Below are 23,562 nucleotides of genomic sequence, written 5' to 3'. Positions count from 1 at the left end.
GTATCTGAAGAAGTGTGCATGCACACGAAAGCTCATACCAAGAACAAACTTAGTTGGTCTCTAAGGTGCTACTGGAAGGACTTTTTTTATTTTGCTTATTCTTCTGTTATCCTCAAGATTGCTTTCCCCTGATGTCACTCAACTGATCCATTTGCCTGTTTATCCTCAGATGCTCAAAGGGTTGTTGTTGGCATCCGTCTGCCTCTGGAGATAATGGAAGAGTCTCACCTTTGGGAAGAAAGTCAAACTGTTGGAGAATTACAGCACTTGGTAGGGCTGTGAAGACTGATATGGTCTTTTATTGCAGGTGGAGCAGATGAAGGCATCCGGTTGTCTTGCTGCAGGTGCACCATAGCGTCTCTCTACTGGGAGCCAGTGTGGCGAAGTGGTTAAGAGCGGTGGACTCGTAATCTGGTGAACCGGGTTCGCTTCCCCGCTCCTCCACATGCAGCTGCTGGGTGACCTTGGGCTAGTCACACTTCTTTGAAGTCTCTCAGCCCCACTCACCTCACAGAGTGTTTGTTGTGGGGGAGGAAGGGAAAGGAGATTGTTAGCTGCTTTGAGACTCCTTAAGGGAGTGAAAGGCGGGATATCAAGTCCAAACTACTCCTCCTCCTCCTCCTCCTCCTCCTCCTCCTCTTCTTCTTCTTCTTCTTCTTCTTCTTCTTCTTCTTCTTCATCACGCCTCCCAGAGGTCATTCCTTCTCTGACCACTGCTATGGATGCACAACCTGACTGTCTGTCTCCAGGCACTGCGATTGCCTGCAAAGTATTCCCACACGGTGGGGTTGATGTTGCCAGCTTTCGTGCCATGTTTGCAGACATCTTTGTGACACAGAGTTGGGCTGCCAACAGACCTAGTGCCTGAAGCCAGCTCCCTGTGCAGCACCATCCTGCCATCTTCTATTCTGTGTACATGACCAAGCCAATGTAGACGTCGCTGAGAACCTACACCACTAATTTCGCAATTTGCTGACATCCATCCTCTTTGCATCTCTAACTGGAATCCCTCCTTAAGCAGAGCTTTCGTTCTTGGGGAAACAGTGGCTGAAACAAAGTTCTTAGGTAAATGTTACAGGTGGAAAGTTGAAATAAAAACGGGGGGGGGGGGCGGCATGGAGGGATATTCCCCTTCACTCTTGACTTGCTTTGTTTCTGCCACCAAAATATCTGGAGCAGCTGAATGTCTTGACACGATGTTGGCCACCAACTCGATTTTGGGAACGTGAGCTAAGTTGCTAGATGCAAGCCCTCACCTTGGCATTCCTTATTACATAGAATCCATATGAAAAAGCTGGAATTGCTAGGCGGCTTCCTGGACTGAGAGGCTTTTCCCTGAGAGTGGGCAATATTTCATCATCCAACATTTTTAAGACATGACCATTCAGCTGCACGGATCTGCGAGAGGAAAGAATGTATATTTTAGACACAAAATCTGCCCTCCTCAGACAATAAACCTGGTTAAGGTTTTGTTGCATTTGTTTTCAAGAGACCATTTTAAAACAAAGACAATTCTGTGATACAAAATGGTATCTCTAACTGATGCAGTTTTAAAATGTATTTTTTAATTATTTCATGAGAACGGCTTTAAATAACAGGGAATTCTACCATCTATGTATATTTCAGAGCGTTAGGTTGCCTTTCTGCGTGTGTGTTACACAAAGAGCTTCAATCCCTTTTGAACCCTCACATGCTCTTTGTCTGTGTGCTTGTTTTTAATGCACAAGAGAAGCATTTATAACGTGAATAAGCTTTCCGGCCAACGTAAGTTCATAGTGCACATGTAACACCATGTAAAGCAAGCCTTCTGCATGGAAACATCCTCACTGTTCAAGCTGAATGCTCTCTTCAAGAAAAGGAAAAACCCACGTGTTTCCAGAAAAGTGGATCTGAATGCTAAAAATAAGTTTGGCAGACACTGTCTGGCTGTCATTCCTGGCCAGCTGAAAGTTGGACCTGATCAGGGAACTGGAGCACACAAGGTTACAGGATGCAGCTTCACTTACGAGTTCATAGAGGGACAGATCATTATCATAAATTGAGGAAATCTCCATATGGATCAGGAAGAAATGTGGGCAGAATTCTTGGGAACTGGCTTCCCAGTTTTTGAGCTGAGACACAATTTCTGAGAAGTCACTTGACTTCCTTCCTAGCTGCAATGCTTTTAAGGCAGAAAGGGTTTCCTTAGTAGTTGGGACCCGAAACCTAAAAATGTAATCCTGATCCTGTAGTTTCTAAGAACAAAATAATAATAAGTTTATTGCATTAACAATGAACAGGAATGACAATCTTTTGTCAAATCTTGAACACTGTTTCAAGAAATAGAAGTCATTTTCAAGCTGAAGATTAAGGGCTGTGAATGTCCTAGAATCACAGAATTGTAGAGTTGTAGAGAAGGGACCCTGAGGGTCATCTAGTCCAACCCTCTGCGATGCAGGAATCTTTTCCTGAATGTGGGGCTCGAACCCATAGCCCTGAGACTAAAAGTCAGAAATGTGGACTGTGAACACATGACTGGTTGAAGCGCTTTGTTAATGTGTGGTTACAGAATGCAGTGCGAAGTAATTGCTGTGCAAAATGATGTTACATAACACTTAGATTGGTTAGCCTGGCAGACTGTGAGATGTATTCAAAGCCCCAATTACTCAGGCACGGTGAAGGTTACTGTGTGAGCCAGTCTATGCCTCTTTTCATTTCACCTGCGCAGGTGTTGTGGGGGGTGGGAAGAGCCATAAGCATCGCCTTGAGCTTCTTGGAATGATTGCTTCAGGAAACTCTGGCTGTGTACACACTATAGCTTTAAAGCACATTTGAAGGACATTTCCTCTCCCTCAAAGAATTCTGGGTCCTGTGGTGTGTTAAGGGCTGCTGGGAACTATAACTTTGTGAGAGGCAAGCTACAGTTCCCAGCATTCTTTGAAGCGTGTGTGTGCTTCAAAGGTATTATGCCAGGGGTAGGCAAACTAAGGCCCGGGGGGCTGGATGTGGCCCAATTGCCTTCTCAATCCGGCCGGCGGACAGTCCGGGAATCAGTGTGTTTTTGCATGAGTAGAATGTGTCCTTTTATTTAAAATGCATCTCTGGGTTATTTGTGGGGCCTGCCTGGTGTTTTTACATGAGTAGAATGTGTGCTTTTATTTAAAATGCATCTCTGGGTTATTTGGAATTCATTCCAAATAGGAATTCATTCATTTTTCCCCCCTTCAAAATATAGTCCGGCCCACCACATGGTCTGAGGGACAGTGGACCGGCCCACGGCTGAAAAAGGTTGCTGACCTCTGTATTATGTGGACACAGCCTAACAAAAGTTTCCCAATCGAGGTACCTCATTTGTCCAGTATCTACAAATCAAAGAGTCGGGTACAGGGGGTTAAAAGAAATTGCTAACACCCTAACCCTAACCCGAACAACATTTGAAAGGGAATGAAAAAGGTCTCCTCTGAAAATCCCAAGTTTTTAAAGCTCATATTAAACAAATAATATTTAGAAAGGCAAGAAAAGTTGGAATTGCTTACTTGGAAAGTATGCTGTCTTCTCCGTGAGGCAGTAAAAGATATTCATCTATTTGCCTGCTGGAGAAGGAAGAAGGTAACTGCAAGTGTTTTGTGCTGTTATAGAGGTTCAAGGCAAATAAGGTGATATCCCCTTCTCTGTACTTCGGGCTGGAAGGAAAACATGAAGCAGCCTGTTAAAAGGATATACTAGATAATATATAGTATACACTCCAACATTCCTCAGATGAAAATAAGGGCATTCTGTTTGACATGAGGGTTTCCTCCTGGTGAAGTGCAAAAGTTGTTGTTTGTTTGTTTAATTTGTGTGCCGTCCTATAACCTGCAGGTCTCAAACGTTATCAGAGGAAATGCACAACTGCAGTATTTTAAGCACAGAAATCTCTGCAGAAGTCTGAAGGGGAAAGAAAACCCCAAATCAATAAATACAACCAGCCAGTGCCATTTTTCTAGAAAAAGAGGTGTAGGAACTCACTGTGAACACCTCCCTTCTTCTCTTATAATGGCAACGGCACCCAATTTCGGCCTCGCACAGGGCACCGTATTGCAAAAGATTACAAAGTCTGCCTCTGCCAAGGGCCTGGGTTAGGAGGTGCCACACTCGGAGCAAAATGCATAGGGCAGGGCAAACTCCATTCTCCATCCATGGGGACACTCTGGGTGAGCAATATGTGGGGCTGTGCTGCACACACGTTTCCTGCCATAGTGACAGGCGTTTTGCTAGCATCTGCTAAAAATTGCCCCTGCGGATTACCAGGATCCTAGCCTAGAAAGGCATTTGCAAAGCGAGGATTCCTAACTCCTTTTGGAATTTGGGGGAGAGAGTTTATGTGTCTTCACTGCCATCCTTCATAGCTGTCAATTTACAGATTTGAAAATAAGGGACCAGCAGCCAAAATAAGGGATTTTCCCAGCGCAGGTATGTTCAACTTCTGAGGTCCTCCGAGCCAAAGGCAGAAAGCCCAGCCAGCAGCCAAATGAAGCCTCAAGCGGTGGTTCTCACAGCGCAGCAACCCGGCAAAGGGGATGCAGCAAGGAAAACCACCATCCCCTCTCCGCTGGGAAGCGCTGAGCAAAGGCGAGTCCCCAGGCAACGCGGCCGATTTGATCGGCACAAGGCATGCAGGCTCCACCCCCCAGTCGTTCTTAGACTCCTTATTGGGTGAGCAACACAGCCAAGCAACACAGTTGGAGCCTCCCTCCTCCCTGGCTGGCAGGGAGGGAGGGAGAGGAGCTGCTTCCTTTGAAACCCGGGAAATTTACGGGATATCATCAATCCGGGACAGCAGCGGGACATGGCGCTGGGATAAAGGAGTTTCCCGCCAAATAAGGGACAGTTGACAGCTATGCATCCTTTCATTCTGCCCCACTTTTCTTTATCTACACTCGACATGTACAAAGCTTCAAATTCTTTGGTGCAATTGCACTAGCGTGTTTTGCTGCACCAGAGCTAGTGTACCAGGGCCCTTGCACCTTTTCCAAGCCGTCTCTCCCCTTAAGTGAAAGTACAATACTGGGTTACTTTCCCAAAAGGTCTTCAGAGTCTACTAGGCATTTGCCTGAATGCTTACTGGTGCTCATTTGTACAGTGAAGATACACTCGAAGCCTCCTTGGGTCTTCACCCGACAGGCTGACGTGCAGGACTTTGGCACCCACTAGTTTCTTGTATACCAGAGAAAGCCAATAATCCTGTTTACATGGGAAAAGAAGACAGCTTTTATGCATAGCAAAAACATGTTAAAGAAACGTAACCAGCAAAGAGTTGGTGGATAAGCAGGAGCGAGATGGAATCAAAAACACAGAAGGCAATTCACCCTTATCCTTTTCCTCTTCCTATCATTTATTTTAAACTGCTTTGAAATTTGAATTTAAATTGCCGTGACCTGACTGCCTCGAGAGCTTATGGTGAAAGACAGTTAAGAAATTGAAAAAATAATAATGGTAATAATCAGTGGGATTATTTTATTTTATTTTTTTGAAGCAAAATATGTGTTAGCATGCACCATGCCCACCCAACCCTGCCGTCGCTGCTTGCCACCCACCCACTCCCTCCTTGCACCTTTGCCGCTTCCTCTGCCGAGGTATATGAATTGCTATCGACATAAGATAGTATCACCAAGGCAACTATCTGTAAACAAACAATAAACATCCATAAAAATGGCAAAAGTCCCATACTTTTCTGTGCATCAGATGAGGGTTTATTTTTTTAAAAAATGATGTTAAAAATTTGGGGTTGTCTTATACAGTGGTACCTCTGGATGCGAACGGAGCCCCGTTCGCATCCTGAGTAGAACGTAACACGCGACTGCACGTCGCGTTTCCCCGCTTCTGCGCATGCACGTGATGTCATTTTGAGCGTCTGCGCATGCGCGAGCGGCGAAACCCGGAAGTAACGCATTCCGTTACTTCTGGGTCGCTGCGGAGCGTAACCTGAAAACGTTCAACCTGAAGCATATTTAACCCGAGGTATGACTATACATGGATAGTGCATGTGGGGACGTGGGATTGGTTGCTGCCGCGAGTCGGAGATTGTCAGCGGCTATTGGGCGTGTTATTGGTGGCTGCAGCAAGGGCTGGTGCTGATTAGCTGTTGCTGTGGCAATTTGGCGGGCGATTGGTGGCTTCTGCTGGCGCGCCCCCACAAAAAAACCCTCACCAACTCTGGGCAATCCTCCCCCAAAAAGCTCAGCAACTCTGGGCAATCTCCCCCCTTTTTCTTACTTTTGGAGTCCTCCAAAATAGGGGGCGTCTTAATAATAATAATAATAATAAATTTTATTTATATCCCGCCCTCCCCAGCCGAAGCTGGGCTCAGGGCGGCTAACAACAATAAAACAATACAAAAGTACAACACAAACAACACTCTAAAATCATTCATTATAAATTAATTAAATTCAAGCCACTGGCCACCATTGGGCCAGAGCTCCGCGAAGATTGCCGAGGGAGGCAGTCAGGCTGTGCCCTGGCCAAAGGCCTGGCGGAACAGCTCTGTCTTGCAGGCCCTGCGGAAAGATGTCAAGTCCCGCAGGGCCCTAGTCTCTTGTGACAGAGTGTTCCACCAGGTCGGAGCCACAGCCGAAAAAGCCCTGGCTCTAGTTGAGGCCAGTCTAACTTCTCTGTGGCCTGGGACCTTCAAGATGTTTTTATTTGAAGACCGTAAGTTTCTCTGTGGGGCATACCAGGAGAGGCGGTCCCGTAGGTACGAGGGTCCTAGGCCGTATAGGGCTTTAAAGGTTAAAACCAGCACCTTAAACCTGATCCTGTACTCCACCGGGAGCCAGTGCAGTTGATATAGCACCGGATGAATGTGATCTCGCAGCGAAGACCCCGTAAGGAGTCTCGCTGCAGCATTCTGCACCCGCTGGAGTTTCTGGGTCAGTCTTAAGGGCAGCCCCACGTAGAGCGAGTTACAATAATCCAGTCTGGAGGTGACCGTCGCGTGAATCACAGTGGCTAGGTCAGGGCGAGAGAGGTAAGGAGCCAACTGCTTAGCTTGGCGGAGATGGAAAAATGCCGCCTTTGTTATAGCTGCAATCTGCGCCTCCATGGAAAGGGAGGTGTCGAAGATTACACCCAAACTCTTAACGGACGGTGCTGGCACTAACTGCGCCCCCGCAAGAGATGGGAGTTGCCCCCCCAATCCCATATCGTCCCGTCCCAGCCACAGGACCTCTGTCTTCGAAGGATTTAGCTTCAACCGGCTCCCACGTAACCATCCAGCCACAGCTTCCAGACATCTGGTCAGTGTGTCTGGGGCCGAGTCAGGATGGCCATCCATCAACAGATAGAGTTGGGTGTCATCGGCATACTGATGGCAACCCAACCCAAAACTCCGGACAAGCTGGGCGAGGGGGCGCATAAAGATGTTGAAAAGCATTGGGGAGAGTATCGCACCCTGAGGTACTCCACACACCAAGGAGTGGCGCGATGACAATTCCCCCCCAAGCGCCACCCTCTGTCCCCGACCAGAGAGAAACGAGCGCAGCCATTGAAGGACTGTGCCCTGGATCCCCACGTCGGCAAGGCGGTGGTCCAGAAGTTCATGATCGACCATGTCAAAAGCTGCTGACAGATCTAGAAGAATCAGCAGCCCCGACCCGCCTCGATCCAGCTGTCTACGAAGATCATCTGTTAGGGCAACCAGAGCTGTCTCGGTCCCATGACCAGCGTGGAAGCCAGACTGGAATGGATCCAGAGCCGATGTTTCATCCAGAAACCCACCAAGCTGTTCAGCAGCCGCTCTCTCAATCACCTTACCCAGGAACGGAAGATTCGAAACCGGGCGGTAATTGGATAGATCTAAAGGATCCAATGATGTTTTCTTTAAGAGCGGGCGCACCACTGCCTCCTTCAGTTCCCCTGGGAATGTCCCCGTGCCAAGGGACAAATTGATGATATCCCCCAGGAGGGCCCGCACCTCGTCTGGACACGCTCTAATCAGCCAAGACGGGCACGGGTCAAGAGGACAGGTGGTGGGCTTTCCAGCTCGGAGGAGTCTGTCCACATCGGCTGGGGATATCCAGTCAAAGTGGTCCAATACTGGACCCGAGGACAGTCGAGGGGCCTCCAGTTCCTTTATTGTATCCAAATTGGCAGGGAGGTCATGGCGGAGCAACAAGACCTTCTCCGCAAAAAAGCTCGCAAATGCCTCGCAGCCGTGTGTCAAATTGTTATTTAAATTTGGCTGTCCTTCAAGGGACGTTAAAGACCTGATTATACTAAATAATTGCGCCGGGCGAGAGCTAGCGGATGCAATGGAGGCCGAGAAGTAAGACTTCTTAGCAGCCTTCACCGCCATCTCGTAGGTTTTCATAAAAGCCCTATAAGATGTTCTTGAGGCTCCGTCACGGGCACCCCGCCATACTCGCTCTAGCCGTCTGAGGTCCCGCTTCATTTTCCGGAGCTCCTCGGTAAACCAGGGAGCCCGGTTTCTGCGGGGTCGCAGAGGGCGCTTCGGTGCGATCTCATCGATGGCTGCCAGGAGCTGGATATTCCAGCCCTCAACAAGCTCAATCAATGAGTCGCCAGGGGGAGCAAGGTCCCGCAAGGCTTGGCGGAATCTATCAGGGTCCATCAGCCTCTGCGGGCGAGCCCAAATCGGCTCGGCACCTAAGCAGGGTGGGGGTGGAAAGTCAATCCTGGCTTTCAGAGCGTAGTGATCAGACCATGGCACCTTCATCGAAGGAGACATGATCACATCTATACCTACACCAAAGATCAAATCCAGCGTGTGGCCTGCTTGATGTGTGGGGCCCGAAACAAACTGGGAGAGCCCTAGTGTCGCCATGGAAGACACCAGGTCCAGAGCCTGTGAGGAGGGAGTGGCATCAGCATGGATGTTGAAGTCCCCCAATACCAATAGGTTAGGGAACTCCAAGGCCCAGCCGGCCACCGCCTCCAATAGGCCTGACAGGGTGGCTGCTGGTGCGCTAGGTGGCCGGTACACCAGCCAGACAGCCAAGCTCTCCTCGGAGCCCCACACTAGGCCAACACATTCAATGCCGGGGATCGATGGTGATGGTAGAGCCCTGAAAGGACAATCTTCCCGGATTAATAATGCCACCCCTCCCCCCCGGCCCACGGTCCGTGACTGGTGGAGGACGGAGAAACCCGGAGGCGCCATCTCTCGTAAGGTAACTGTTGCCCCTTCGCGCACCCAGGTCTCCGTCACACAAGCCAGGTCGACCCCCTGCGAGATAAAGAAATCTCGCAGGGTGGCGGTTTTGTTGCCTATAGACCTGGCATTGCACAGCACCAGTGACGGAGGTGAGTAATCCTTGCTCGCCCTACCCTCGTCCCTCGGGATGAGGCGCAGATTGGAAGGGGTACGAGCATATCCATATCTCGATCCCCTTCGCCTATAACATCTGCCCCCACCGCCATACCTCCCTCGCCCCTCCACGGTAGCAATCCCAAGCCTCATAGTAGCCTCCATTGATGGCAATTAATGTTATTCTTTCGCAGCCTAAAACAATAAAACCTTAAAACAATAAAAACAAAAAACAAAACAACCCAGAAAACAATAAAACAATACAAATAAAAACTGCAAAAAATACAAATTCATCAAAATCTAACGAATTCCCAAGCCCACCCAAACATCCATCCCACCCCCATATATAAAATCTTATACATGAGGGCGTGTTATACACAGAAATATACAGTAATTTCTTTCCCAAATAGGTTTTATCTTAAACAACAGTAGATAAAGAGTTCACTTGTAATAAATATATCAGTGGTTCAGTGCTCATTTCTTCCCTTTCCAAAATACCGTATTTTTCGCTCTATAACACGCACCCGACCATAACACGCACGTAGTTTTTAGAGGAGGAAAATCTGTAGGCATGCCACCCGTAGGCATTTCCTCCATAACACGCACAGACATTTCCCCTTACTTTCTAGGAGGAAAAAAGTGAGTGTTATGGTGCAAAAAATACGGTAGATTTTATGTTGGAACAACTGCAAATGCAGTAATGAAGAGTCTACTTGTGATAAACAGTGGTACCTCTGGTTACGTACTTAATTCGTTCTGGAGGTCCGTTCTTAACCTGAAACTCTTTTTAACCTGAAGCACCACTTTAGCTAATGGGGCCTCCTGCTGCTGCCGCGCCACTAGAGCACGATTTCTGTTCTCATCCTGAAGCAAAGTTCTTAATCCGAGGTACTATTTCTGGGTTAGCAGAGTCTGTAACCTGAAGCGTATGTAACCCGAGGTACTACTGTACCAGTGATTCAGTGCTTGGACGTTGTTCTGGTAATCCGACGTTTCGTCGCTGAATAGCTTAGTCATCGAGCTTTGTAGTAAAGAATATACAAGTGAAGACTGTATGTAAACAACTTAAAGCACAGAAAGAGGGACGAGCGTAGAAAGAGGACGATGTCCTCCAGTTTGCTAAACCTCCTTGACGGATGCTTCTTCTGATGGAAAAATGCAGATGGGGACAGATATGCCCCTGCTTTAAGTCGTTTACATACTGTCTACATACTGTTACAAACGTATTTACTGTGTTTGCTATTGTTTAAGATAAAACCTATTTGGGAAAGAAGCTACTTTTGCCATTTTTATGGACGCTTATCGTTTGTTTACAGACACTTGCCATGGTGGTATTATCTTGTGTCGATTGCAGGACTCATTGTATCACCACCCTGTTCATTGTTTTATTCACTGTTCATTGTTGGTGCTGACCTTTAAAGGCCTAAATGGCCTCGGTCCAGTATACCTGAAGGAGCATCTCCACCCCCATTGTTCTGCCAGGACACTGAGGTCCAGCACGAGGGCCTTCTGGCGGTTCCCTCATTGCGAGAAGCAAAGCTACAGGGAACCAGGCAGAGGGCCTTCTCCGTAGTGGCATCCGCCCTGTGGAACGCCCTCCCACCAGATGTCAAAGAGAACAACAACAAGTACCAGACTTTTAGAAGACAGCTGAAGGCAGCCCTGTTTAGGAAAGCTTTTAATGTTTAATAGGTTATTGTATTTTAATATTCTGTTGGAAGCCGCCCAGAGTGGCTGGGGAAACCCAGCCAGATGGGCGGGGTATAAATAATAAATTATTATTATTATTATTATATTTATTATTAGAGGTATACGTACTGGCAAAGGCTCAAAGCTGGCGTTCACCAGATGATAGCTTCCTGCTCCAAACAAAACCTGTCTCATCACCACGTCAATGCCCAGTTTGGCAGACAGACCAAGTTTGTCCAGCCACCTGTGTAACAAAAGTAGGGGGGGGAGCAAGAAATAAAGAAAACTTCAATTCAAGCAACCTGAAAAGAATTGGGAGTGGCATCTGTTCTAACTAAAGAGGTGTGATGTTTTGTTCTATGTGCAAGGCAGAAACAAGAGCTGATGCAAACATAAGAAGTGGTGCTTTTAAAAAAAAATACATTCAATAGTTATAAGGTCAGAAAAGGCAGGTGTTCTTTCTAGCAGCATTGTAACCATTACCTTTAAGAAGTACCGTATTTTTCGCTCTATAACACGCACCAGACCATAACACGCACGTAGTTTTTAGAGGAGGAAAACAAGAAAAAAATATTCTAAACGAAATAGTGGATATATGATTTTTGTGGTTCATGCTGTGGCCACAGACATGTGATCTGACAGTGAGTTTGGAGTAGCCCAATGCAAAAATCCTGAGGATCCATTCGGATCCATGCTTTGTAACCACGGAGGAGGGAAGGAAGGGGAACCATGGATCCTCTGCTCACGACTGCAGCAGATCCCGCCCGCCACCCGCAGGCATTCGCTCCATAACACGCACAGACATTTCCCCTTACTTTCTAGGAGGAAAAAAGTGAGTGTTATGGTGCAAAAAATACGGTAGTTGAGAGGAGCAGAGAGAACACTGTAGAAAAGCATTCTCAGTTCTTGGCAGGGACATGAGAGGTCCTTAAATTGAAGTGCCTGTCCTTCAATACAGAATTTCACAGCAGTATGCAGTCCCACAGCTCCCAAATTCCCTTAGTGTGGCTTTTTTCCATAAGAGAAACAAAACAGATGATGAGATATCTAAGCAGACCAGCTTCTGTTACTGTCACCTTATGAAATTTTCTCAGTTGCACAGCAGTTCAACATGCTGCCATCATAGGTCCTGGGTAAAGGTAAAGGTAAAGGGACCCCTGACCATTAGTCCAGTCGTGACCGACTCTGGGGTTGCGGCGCTCATCTCGCTTTATTGGCCGAGGGAGCCGGCATATAGCTTCCGGGTCATGTAGTCAGCATGACAAAGCCGCTTCTGGCGAACCAGAGCAACACCATTTACCTTCTCGTCGGAGCGGTACCTATTTATCTACTTGCACTTTGATGTGCTTTCGAACTGCTAGGTTGGCAGGAGCAGGGACCGAGCAACAGGAGCTCACCCTGTCGTGGGGATTCGAACCACCGACCTTCTGATCAGCAAATCCTAGGCTCTGTGGTTTAACCCACAGCGCCACCTGCGTCCCTGTCAGGTACTGGGTAGGGTAACACAAAAAGCTTGATTCCTCATACAGGAGGATAAATGGGCTCCACAATAGGGGGGGGGAGGATTTGGGTTTGTTCTTAAATAAAACGAGCCCTGGTTTCTAATTCGTCTCCTTTCCGATTCGCCATATGGCATGGTGAGTTTCTAGATGCCGCTAGATGTTGCCGGTTGATGCTAACATTAGAGAACCTCCAGAATGTCAGTGTTTCGTGAGAGAGATTCAAGCAAATGCTAGGAAACTTGGGTGAAAAGAAACTGACTTTTTGTGGTTAGGGAAGTGATTGGGAAATGCACAGAAAAGGAGTAGGCAAGGGGAAGAACCATGTGAACAAATCTAGATGGATTTAGTATGAACACTCATGGTTGTACAGGCAACAACCGATTGGCGCATAATTGTGCACATGCGCATGGCACTGGACCTGGAAAAGACCCTAAAACACCACTAAAAGGTGGAGCGGGGGAGGGGCAGAATGTTTTCTGTGGTTCCCACTGATGTGTTGAGGGGTTGTGCAAGCAGATCAGGACATAAGAGGAGCCTGCTGGCTTAGACCACTGGCTCATCTGGTCAAGCATCGTGTTCTCACAATGGCCCACCGGATGCCTCTGAGGAGCCTAAAAGCAGAACCTGAGCACAAGAGCCCTCTTTCCTCCTGTGGCTTCCAGCAACTGGTACTCCAGCAACTGGTTCCAGTTTCTGGTACTCAGAAACATTACTGCCTCTAGCTATGGGGGCAGAACATAGCCACCATAGCTACTAGACATGGATAGCTTTATGGGCATCAATGATCACAACAGCTTCTCCTGTTTGATCAAAGGAAGGGCTTCTAGGGCATTGGTAGAGAAATCCGCTCCACTTCCCAGTGGGGAGGACTTGTGGTGGACCACATGGCCACCCACTCCCCACCGGGACCGGGGGACTTTGTCCCCCGTTGCCCGAGGGGTCCCGGTCATGTCAGAGCCTGGCCAGCCAATCCACTGACTGGGGGGGCATGGCTGGGACCGTTTAAATCAGAGGCGCGAGCCGGAAGGCCTCCTCTTTGGCTCGCTTCCTCAATCACCCGTCCTCCCTCCCTATTTTGCAGGTTTAGGCACTGGCCTTGCTATGGACCTCGGTTGGTCACAATTGAAGGGCCTGGTAGGAATTTTTCCACATGGCAAATTGGCACTGGCCATGTGGTTTCCGCCTACCTCGTAGCAATCGTCACAACTTTGTTAGGGTTGCGGTTAGGCATTGTTTGACCTTGTGATAGGGGAGGGGAGGTGTGGCTATCACCTGCCCCTACAAGCTTAAGGGTATTCCGTTAAAGGAATCTGGGGGTGTCCAAAGCCCGGGTCGAGGGCTAGGGCCATGACACGACCCCGACGGGAACACCAAGGGGAGCTTGAGTTGGTCTGCATCGACAGGGCTCCCCCTTCCAGTGGTTTGCCCTTACTGGACTTCCTGCACATCGGACAGGAGTCAGATATAGTCGGGTCCATTCAGTGCCTAAGCCAATACCGCTCACATTCTGTAATCAATAAAGTTGTGGCCAAATTTGCCCAATAACATAAACCTAATATCCGTGTCCTTGTGTGTGTTATTTCCCAACGAGGGGGTGGCTATGGGGTCTTGACACGCAACAAGATCCTGGTATTCCACAGACGGAAAGCAGAGCTCGTAGGAACGTATATTATTGTACTTACATAAAACCAGCAAGATACGTATTGGACAGCTGAGGAGCACCCCCTCCGTAGGCTGAACTAGTTTCTCCCAGCCAAACTTTCTTGCCTGGGACAGTGTCATCAACAAGCTAGAGAATGTGAAATCAAAGTATATAAAGGTGAGTCAATTCAGGGACTTGAGCCTGGGAGATTGGCAACTTTAAATTAGGAGGAATAGATGAGCTGTCCAGCCACCCACACAGACTCCCGATTACCTGAAGTTCTTCTTGTACGGCTGTGATGAAAGTGTCCAGCACATCAGGGCTCAGGAAATCTTCTCTGGTAGCAGTTCGGCCATTCAGATAATAGCTGTGAAATCAAGACATTTGACGTAAGTCTACCCATAATTTACGCTGGTGCTGGAAAAGGCTCTTGTGTTGATACAAGATGTCCTGCACAATTTGGATGCTTAAGCCCTTCTATTAGAGATCACCCAGAAGAGAGCTGTTAGGTGTTCATTTTGTTACAGAAGCCCAAATGACCTCAACAAGAAGTCGGGCATTTAATGTCACGGTGGAACACTCTCCTAGCAGACAAGTGACAGGCATCCTTGCTTTTTGACTTTAAGGCATCTGCCATGGATGCTTTAGCTGAGATTCCTGCATTGCAGAGGGGTGGACAAGATGACAGGATCCCTTCCAATTCTATGAGTCTATTCTATGATACCTTCTTGAGTAGCCAGTCATTTCAATGATTGTTCTGTGCCGCTTCTAATGGTTTTTTATGTTTTAATATGCTAGCCTAATATTTTGTGAGGGCAGCATATCTTCTTCTTTGGTGATCACTTGTAGCCAAGTAAGATTGTCTTCTATAAACACGATGGGTTGGGTTTTTGGAATTTGTTTTATGTGTGAAGATCAGTGCATGCTGACCAACGCACAGTCTTCGCAGTAGGGCCCTGTTCCGATGGCATGAAGTAGTCACGTCAAACCGGTAGATTCCTATCTGCTTTAGCCTTCATCCACCTTCACAGGCATTGTAACATACCGATAGTTATCATCCTCCTGTTCTGCCGTGGAGGACTTCTTGGATCATTCTTTGTCTAGCTCCTTCCCTTTGACCTTACCAGCTTGGGTGACCCTGCTGGGAGTATAAGATTCCCAACGGCTTTGCTCACAAGGGTCACAATTACTGAACAGATATCCCCATGGTCAGTTTCCCAAGAAAGACTGAGCACAACAGCACTTTTCCCTTCCACAGTTTCCAGTAACTGGTAAATGTTTTCATACATGCTGCCGTAATGCTTGGGTAGCAAGTTGCTGAATATGAACTCAGTACTTACTGATGCCATGTGACAGAATCAATTACTTTTCCTCCAGATTTCAGGAAGCTGCAAAACAAGAGCAACAAGGCTTAAATTTACCACCTCCTCTGCTTTTCTTCAAATTCTTCAAATTGTGGGAATGGTAATCCAGCAAAACAGACATTGGAACATATAAATTTAGGAAGCTGCCTCAGAATGATTAGGTATACTCCATATTATACTTATTAGACATCCAGCTCAGTATTGGGTCTGTGGTTTTGCTGCTCTGCTCTACTGTAACCTGGTCCGTTTTGTCTCAGAAACAACATTTTATCTAAACTGCAAAGAAAATTGCACCCTGCCCGGGCCTAGCGATCTCAGTCGGGATTGAGGCAACAAACCACAGCTAAAGCCAACAATGGTTATTTGTTATGTTCTGCAGTGGGGCAGAATATCGCATTCCTGATCTATCAAGTAAAATGATGCTGGTGATTTTATTTTTACCTCCTTAGCAACTTCTGAGTGTGCTTCCGAGGTTGACCTACATCAGGCCCATAGAGCTTGGCATTTCTGTAGCTGCTGTAGCTGTCCAAGAGCTGACGTAGTTGTATGAAGTCCTGTCCTAGCTGGGAGCCATCGATATAAATGCCAGACTTCTTCCTGAAGCTGTTGGGCTCTGTAGAAATTGTAAACATCCTTAGATGACTCTCAGAGCTGTGTGACTCATTCAGAATTTGCACAGTAATCAACTAGAAGTACAGAATGTTAAATATCAAACTTTACTATTCCAATGGAACACTTGGAACTAAAGATACGTGAAACTCAGTTTTATTTAAGGGGTAAGGCGGTATCTCAGATTACCTGAGCATCTAAACTGTGATGGATTTTTTTCCTTTCTTTCACTGAATTGCTTTCCATTAAACCAGAGCTTTCCAAACTGTGTGTTGTGACACATTAGTGTGTCCTCCCAGGGCTAGAAATGGGTTAGTTTAACCTCCGGTTTGCTAGTAAAACTGAATTACAGTGTCGCAAAATGATGCCGAGACCATATAATACCAGTTCTGAAAGAGTTACATTGGCTCCCAGTACGTTTCCAAGTACAATTCAAAGTGTTGGTGCTGACCTTTAAAGCCCTAAATGGCTTCGGTCCAGTATACCTGAAGGAGCGCCTCCACCCCCATCGTTCTGCGCTGAGATCCAGCGCTGAGGGCCTTCTGGCAGTTCCCTCACTATGAGAAGTGAAGCTACAGGGAACCGGGCAGAGGGCCTTCTCGGTAGTGGCACCCGCGCTGTGGAACGCCCTACCATCAGATGTCAAGGAAATAAACAACTTTCTGACTTTTAGAAGACATCTGAAGGCAGCCCTGTTTAGGGAAGTTTTTAATATTTGATGTTTTATCGCTTTTTAAATTAATATTCTGCTGGGAGATGCCCAGAGTGGCTGGGGAAATCCAGCCAGATGGGTGGTATATAAATAAATAGATGATGATGATTATGCATGTCTAAAAAGTGTATCACCAACATGAAATGTTGGTGCATTAAACATTCCAAAGCGATGTAACAATTTATTTCGTTGTTGTTGCTGTCTTCTGTCCTGAAGGCATCACTTCACAAAAGCATTGTGTTAAAAAAAATAAAAATCCTTGACATGGCATGTGATTTTGCAGGGCTGAATTTAGGGAAGAGGGGCTTATGGGTTTTCTTCCCCCTCCCACTTTGCCCCCCCATATGCATTTGCATACTGCCAACACAAGAGCACACTCAAATCTGAAACCTACCATTCCCAAGTTCCCAATCCATGTCGTAATTCTGAGATTCAGTATAATTCAAAATCAGCTGGGCGTTTGAGCTGTCCCAGTGGTTGCCTCTCCTCAGCAAAGCATTGAGTCCAAAGATCAGGTGCAGATTGGCGCAGCGTGCAAAGTCGTACAGAATATCCAATGTACTTCCTGTGAGCAGGTGGGAAAATAAGGACAAGGGGTCATGTTACGAGGAGGAAATCCCAGGAAAAAAAATCCCACCCCACCCCCCGGAATCCTAGGTCAGAAAAATCATCTCACTGGAGAAGGTCCACCAGCGAAGATGGATCACAGAATCATAAAAATGTAGAGGTCGAAGGGACCTACAGTGGCTGCTTAAAATTGCACGAACCACAGTTACACATTTTTCTTATCTTCTAGTTTGGCCCAAGTTCGCACAGTCTGAAACAGCATATAACAAATGTGTGGAAGCGGCAACTGCAAAGTTTGTTACATACAGTTGTGAAAAGAATATTAATGCAGAGGGTTACACGTTGTAAAGTTTAATTGCAGTACAGAGTCCAGAAAAAAACATTTGTAATTTTCTGCTTGTTATTCTTTTTTCTCTTAAAAAAGAATATATTTTCTTGCAGATTGGGGGAGACCCCCATTACCCTAGAAATTACCGTATTTTTTGCTGTATAAGACTCACTTTTTCCCTCCTAAAAAGTAAGGGGAAATGTGTGTGCATCTTATGGAGCAAATGCAGGCTGCGCAGCTATCCCAGAAGCCAGAACAGCAAGAGGGATCGCTGCTTTCACTGCGCAGCGATCCCTCTTGCTGTTCTGGCTTCTGAGATTCAGAATATTTTTTTCTTGTTTTCCTCCTCCAAAAACTAGGTGCGTCTTGTGGTCTGGTGCGTCTTATAGAGTAATAAATTGTAGGATTTCTGATTATGTGGAGTATTGAAGGGAAGATTGCAGGCCAATGGGAAAGCATAGGCTAAGCTTCCTTTTTAACCCAGGTCTTCTCCTGGGATTGAGGTGTTAACATGACAAAAGCTGTTGATTCCTGTAAGAGCAGGGTGGCCATCTCTCAAGAGACTGCAATCTACTTTCACAATAAAAAACTGCCAGTGATCTACCCCCGTTTTTTTGGGGGGGGTTCAGCTCAAAGTTGTTGACCTTTTTTTTAGAGAGGAGAAAACCCCATTTTTAAGGGGTTAAAAAGAAGCTTTTGGTGGGGGGACTTCTGTTTTTTGGGGGGGTTAAAGGCAAGGGACACTCACAAAAAGATCACTATGGATGCAAACAGCAGCACAGAGAAAGCTCCATCTTCCCTTCCAGAGATCGAACAACAATAGAGAGCGGGGTGAGGGGGCTGGGCAGGAGTCAGTTTTAGCAACAGTAAGGAAAGGGAGCCAGAGATTGACCGTGATCTACCAAAACCTTGCAGGGATCTACCAGTAGATCACGATTGACCTATTGGACATTCCTCCTCTAAGAGGAATTATTGGTCCTGGACAGACAGAGGTTGCCACATTGATGGGTTTGAGATGTCAGGAAAAGCGTGTCTTTAGTAAGGTGTGCTGGGAAGAAGGGAGAGAGAGAAAGACTGAGATCCATTTTGGGCTGGCTGGCTGAAGGGCGGATGGAGTGCTGCCTTTGACGCCAGGGCTGCTCTGCTGTGGGGAACAAGCCCCTCTTGAGATGACCACGCTATAAAATCCAGACTCCTTCCATGCAGGCTGAAGATGTAAATAGGTGAATTAACCATATTTCTTAAAACTACGACAGTCTCGGCTGTGTCTCAATTCTCCAAAGGAACACAGACCCTGGGTGAGTGCCTGCAACCCCCTGGGTTCTTGCTACCGCTTGGCAGAAAGTAGAGGTGGCACCTAACCCCTGTAACAATATTATATTGGTGGCAAAAATGCTTTCTACACCTCTTGTTCCTGGAGAGGCAAAGAGGACAGACTTGCCAGCGTGTCTGCCCACCTCTGGATTTTAATTGTTGGGCCTGGGAGAGATTCAGGACATTTTATCCTCAATTAATTCCCACTGCAGTGAAAGACTCCTCAATGGGCGGTAATCCAAGGAGTCACTTCCATTAGATTCAGAAGACACCTCTGGACCTTAAATTGAGGCTCATAGAACAAAAAATAATATTTAGAATATACTGGACCCCATTACGGTTGTTTAAAAAAGGGCTATCTAAGGTATCTAACTGCTGGAGATGCAATAGGGATAATGGTTCTCTGAAACATGTTTTTTTCATTGTCCAATGTTGAAAGATTTTTTGGCAGAAGGTAACTGAAACTATCAACTATGGAACAACCTTACATTTACAGAGCAAAATATCCTCTTGAATAATATACCCAGCACTTGGAACATTACAAATACTGTAATAGGCTAAGATCTGGCAAAGCACAATAACAACTTTATTTTCCCTTCTACACGGCAGTTTGAATCCCCATGGTGGGGTAAGCTCCTGTTGCTCTGTCCCAGCTCCTGCCAACCTAACAGTTCGAAAGCATGTCAATGTGCAAGTAGATAAATAGGTACTGCTCCAGCGGGAAGGTAAACGCCGTTTCTGTGCGCTGCTCTGGTTCGCCAGAAGCGGCTTAGTCATGCTGGCCACATGACCCGGAAGCTGTACGCCGGCTCCCTCGGCCCATAAAGTGAGATGAGCACCGCAACCCCAGAGTTGTCCACGACTGGACCTAACGGTCAGGGGGCCCTTTACCTTTAAAGGTAAAGGTAATTAGCAGAGCTCATTAAGTTTCCAGACCCCGTCATTTTCAGCAAACAGCGAAGAGAGAGACCTTCCAATTAGTGCGTGGTGGTTGCAAGCGTCTTACGCGTAATGGTTGTGTTTCGGGGCCTCGTCCTGGATTCCTCCCAGAGGATGACCATTTCCTGGAAAGGCCACTGAGACTGCAGTTGCTCTATGACGTCCATAGGCGTGGATCTGAATCCACAGACATCTGCAGCATCTGTGGCAGCAGAGAGAGAGGAGAGAGAGAAAGAGAACACACAACAGCGATCAACGTTTCAGGGTGATGATCTCACCAGCAGGAACAGTGAACCTTTTGAAGTCTAATAATAATAATAATAATAACAACAACAACAACAACAACAATAATAATAATAGTTTGTTATTTCCCTTCTCATCTGGCTGGGTTTCCCCAGTCACTTTGGGCGGCTTCCAACAGAATATTAAAATACGATAATCTATTAAACATTAAAAGCTTCCCTAAACAGGCTGCCTTCAGATGTCTTCTAAAAGTCTGGTAGTTGTTTTTCTCTTTGACATCTGGTGGGAGGGCGTTCCACAGGGTGCGTGCCACTACCGAGAAGGCCCTCTGGGTCCCTTCCAACTTTACAGTTCTATGAGTCTGTGAAATGCAATTGACTGTAGTTCATTATCCTGATCGAGTATTGGAACGCTGCAATAATGTCAAAAAATTGCAATTTAAAAAACTGATAGATCCATCGACTAAAATCTGACTCTAAACTCATCAAAACTTATTTCAGTTTGCAGTCCTATCCAATATAGATTTTCCCGAATTCTTCGGGGCAAGACCAACCCCTAGCAATGAGTGTCAGTTGCCTGATAGTCTTGGAAAGAACCAGCAGCGCCGTCAAGGATCGTGTTAATTTTGCTTTATCTCGTGTGCCGAGTGCCTGGGGGAGGCCCTTGCAAAAGACGCCAAGAGGCCCTGTGTAAGAATACAGCATTGTCAGCAGCTCCCAGTGCCTGAAACTGGATGAAATTGACATTTACAGTTAGTATAATAGGACTGCTGACACCCGTCTATGAAAAGCCTGTGCAGAAGTTCTAGAACAGATAATATTTTTTTACCCACTTGGCCTCACAGATTGATAGCAACCATTAATGCCACTAACAGAGGGAGCCTGGCTTTTGTTGTTTCAGCCAACTCAGGAGAGAGCAGGTTTTCCTGTGCTCCATTTTCCTTGCAGAAAAGCTGTCTCCCTAATTTCCTAAAGTGAAAGGTGCTGGGTGTCAGGGTAACCTGAAAGCCAAGGCAGCCTGAGGAGCCTAGGAAGTTGCCTTATACCTGGGTCAGACAAATGGTCCCTCTAGTTCAGTTTTGTCCACTCTGACTGGCAACAGCTCTCCAGGGTTTTAGGTACTGTTAATGGAGAAATCTGAGGGCTCCCTTGGACAAAAAACAAGAACACCAGCCAGGAATGCCAGAGCAAAACAGCAGCCAGTAGGCTTGGTTTTTATTGAAGACTGTTGCGACAGGACTCCCACCTGCCACAAGGTGAAACAAGATGGAAGCCCCAAACAAAAGAGAACCCAGACTTTTATTAGCTGCTAATTCCTTGGGATGCGGGTGGCACTGTGGGTTAAACCACAGAGCCTAGGACTTGCCGATCAGAAGGTCAGCGGTTCGAATCCCAAGATGGGGTGAGCTCCCGTTGCTCGGTCCCTGCTCCTGCCCACCTAGCAGTTCGAAAGCACATCAAAGTGCAAGTAGATAAATAGGTACCGCTCCAGTGGGAAGTTAAACAGCGTTTCTGTGCGCTGCTCTGGTTCGCCAGAAGCGGCTTAGTCATGCTGGCCACATGACCCGGAAGCTGTACGCCGGCTCCCTTGGCCAGTAAAGCAAGATGAGCGCTGCAACCCCAGAGTCGCCTGTGACTTGACCTAGTGGTCAGGGGTCCCTTTACCATATGTGCCACAGCTGGGGATGGGGAAAGAATTTGATTCAGTTCATATGCAAAGGCAAGCCTAACTAATTTCCGCTTTTGAAAACGGTAAGCAAACTAAAATGCAGACATCCTTTGAAATTCATGCTTCCACAAATTTTGCGGTGCAGTACTCCAGCCGAGCAGTGTGTAGAAAAGAAAAGCATATACCAGGATAAAATGCCCTGCTCTGGTTCGCCAGAAGCGGCTTAGTCATGCTGGCCACATGACCCGGAAGCTGTACACCGGCTCCCTCGGCCAATAAAGCGAGATGAGTGCCGCAACCCCAGAGTCGGCCACAACTGGACCTAATGGTCAGGGGTCCCTTTACCTTTTAATTCCTTGTTACACCCCCCACCCACCTATATCGCTAATACATCATGGTTACATCATAAAAGGGGAAGTCTGGTGGCAGTAATCTGAGCATCCTGGACCCTGCCCCATGGTTCCCCTTCCCCTCCACCAAACACCCATCAAGTGTAACAAAAGAGATATTTACATTTCCCTGTTTCCCAGCCAAGTTAATCACACCCTTTTGTCTTCATCTGGGTTTGTTATTTCTGGAATGACTACCTGTCTGGCACTCAGGTATCAGAATGCCAGGAATTATCACTCAGGCATGAGTAGCTGAGCTCACATGTCTATAAGGATTTCTGAAGTTTTCCCAGTGAGCCAGTACAGATACATTTATCAGTGAATTGTTACATTTGGTATTGTGTAGCAGAGGCCCTTTGAATAGCTAGGAAGAAACTGTGATGAAGTGTTTTGTGGGGACAAATCACAAAAGTCACAATAGTGATTGTGCTGATTTTGGTAGTGGGCTGCATGTGCATATCTGCTGGAGGGGCAACTCCCCTCCCCAACCTATACATAAATTCCTCCAACAGTAGCTAGCTCTCCTAGCCCTTTTGATACCTCCCTCTTGTGTAGAGGCAATACCATTGAGACAACATAATGATCCACACTTGGAAAATGAATCTGCTTCTTGCATAGAGGATGGTGTCAACTAGTTTTTATGCTGAATATTCTGCATAATCTATCACTCTTTCATCTCTGAAAATCAAAGGCATGCGTAATTGCTTTTGCCACCCAGTGCCCGTCTGCTTTGACTCTGTGCTTGGTGAGACTTACTCATGTGTAAGTGTGCTGCAGCTTGCAACCTTTCGGCTCCAACCTACCTTGTTTAGCCAGCAAATTCTGGCAAACCTCTTCCTCTGCCGTTGGTTTCTCTTCAGGATCAAAGATCAAGAAGTCTGTCTTGGTGCCGCCAAATCTCACAAAGCCAGGAGACAAACCTCGCGCCAATGTACGCAGTTTCGTAGAGCTGGGAAAATGAGAATGCCGAGAAATTGAAAGGAAACACCTTTTCATCCTGTTGGCTTTGATTCGTCATCATCCATTCAGCTCATTCAGTTCATATGAGGCGCTTCTAGACTGCGGCAATTTTGGGGTGGGGTTCAATCACAACTTAGTAAAGTAAGGGAGTGCTGATTTGGAGCTTTCGTGAAACGAATCTGCTTCCCCAAACAATTAGAGTTTTTGTGATAAGGAAAGCGATGGGAAAGCAAGCTGGAAAGTGTAGGATAACACCTAGTTTGACGCAACATTATCTAACCTCCCCACAAACAAATCAGAATAAGTGCTCAATAAACAGGCCAACCAGAGGTGCCCTTATTCTCTGCTCAGTA

The 23,562-nt window shown here is 46.8% G+C and overlaps 1 protein-coding gene across 1 annotated transcript in view; it reads right to left on the bottom strand.

Annotated features, from left to right (window-relative positions):
- Window positions 1–677: 677 nt before the first annotated feature.
- Window positions 678–23,562, bottom strand: part of HPSE (heparanase) — a 30,574-nt gene continuing 7,689 nt past the window's right edge. The window contains exons 2-12 of the mRNA XM_053404206.1: window positions 23,053–23,198; window positions 20,017–20,151; window positions 17,196–17,366; window positions 15,922–16,093; window positions 15,457–15,504; window positions 14,390–14,483; window positions 14,157–14,263; window positions 11,102–11,216; window positions 5,084–5,202; window positions 3,516–3,662; window positions 678–1,398 (exon numbers count right to left, since the gene is read on the bottom strand). Coding sequence (XP_053260181.1) covers window positions 1,239–1,398; window positions 3,516–3,662; window positions 5,084–5,202; window positions 11,102–11,216; window positions 14,157–14,263; window positions 14,390–14,483; window positions 15,457–15,504; window positions 15,922–16,093; window positions 17,196–17,366; window positions 20,017–20,151; window positions 23,053–23,198 — 1,414 coding nt within the window. The 3' untranslated portion in view covers window positions 678–1,238. The remainder of the gene's footprint in view (window positions 1,399–3,515; window positions 3,663–5,083; window positions 5,203–11,101; window positions 11,217–14,156; window positions 14,264–14,389; window positions 14,484–15,456; window positions 15,505–15,921; window positions 16,094–17,195; window positions 17,367–20,016; window positions 20,152–23,052; window positions 23,199–23,562) is intronic.

The sequence above is a fragment of the Podarcis raffonei genome, chromosome 9, assembly GCF_027172205.1.
Source record: "Podarcis raffonei isolate rPodRaf1 chromosome 9, rPodRaf1.pri, whole genome shotgun sequence".
Taxonomy (NCBI): Eukaryota; Metazoa; Chordata; class Lepidosauria; order Squamata; family Lacertidae; genus Podarcis; species Podarcis raffonei.
The sequence above is the reverse complement of the archived record's forward strand: the minus strand, read 5'-3'. Positions and strand labels throughout refer to the sequence as shown.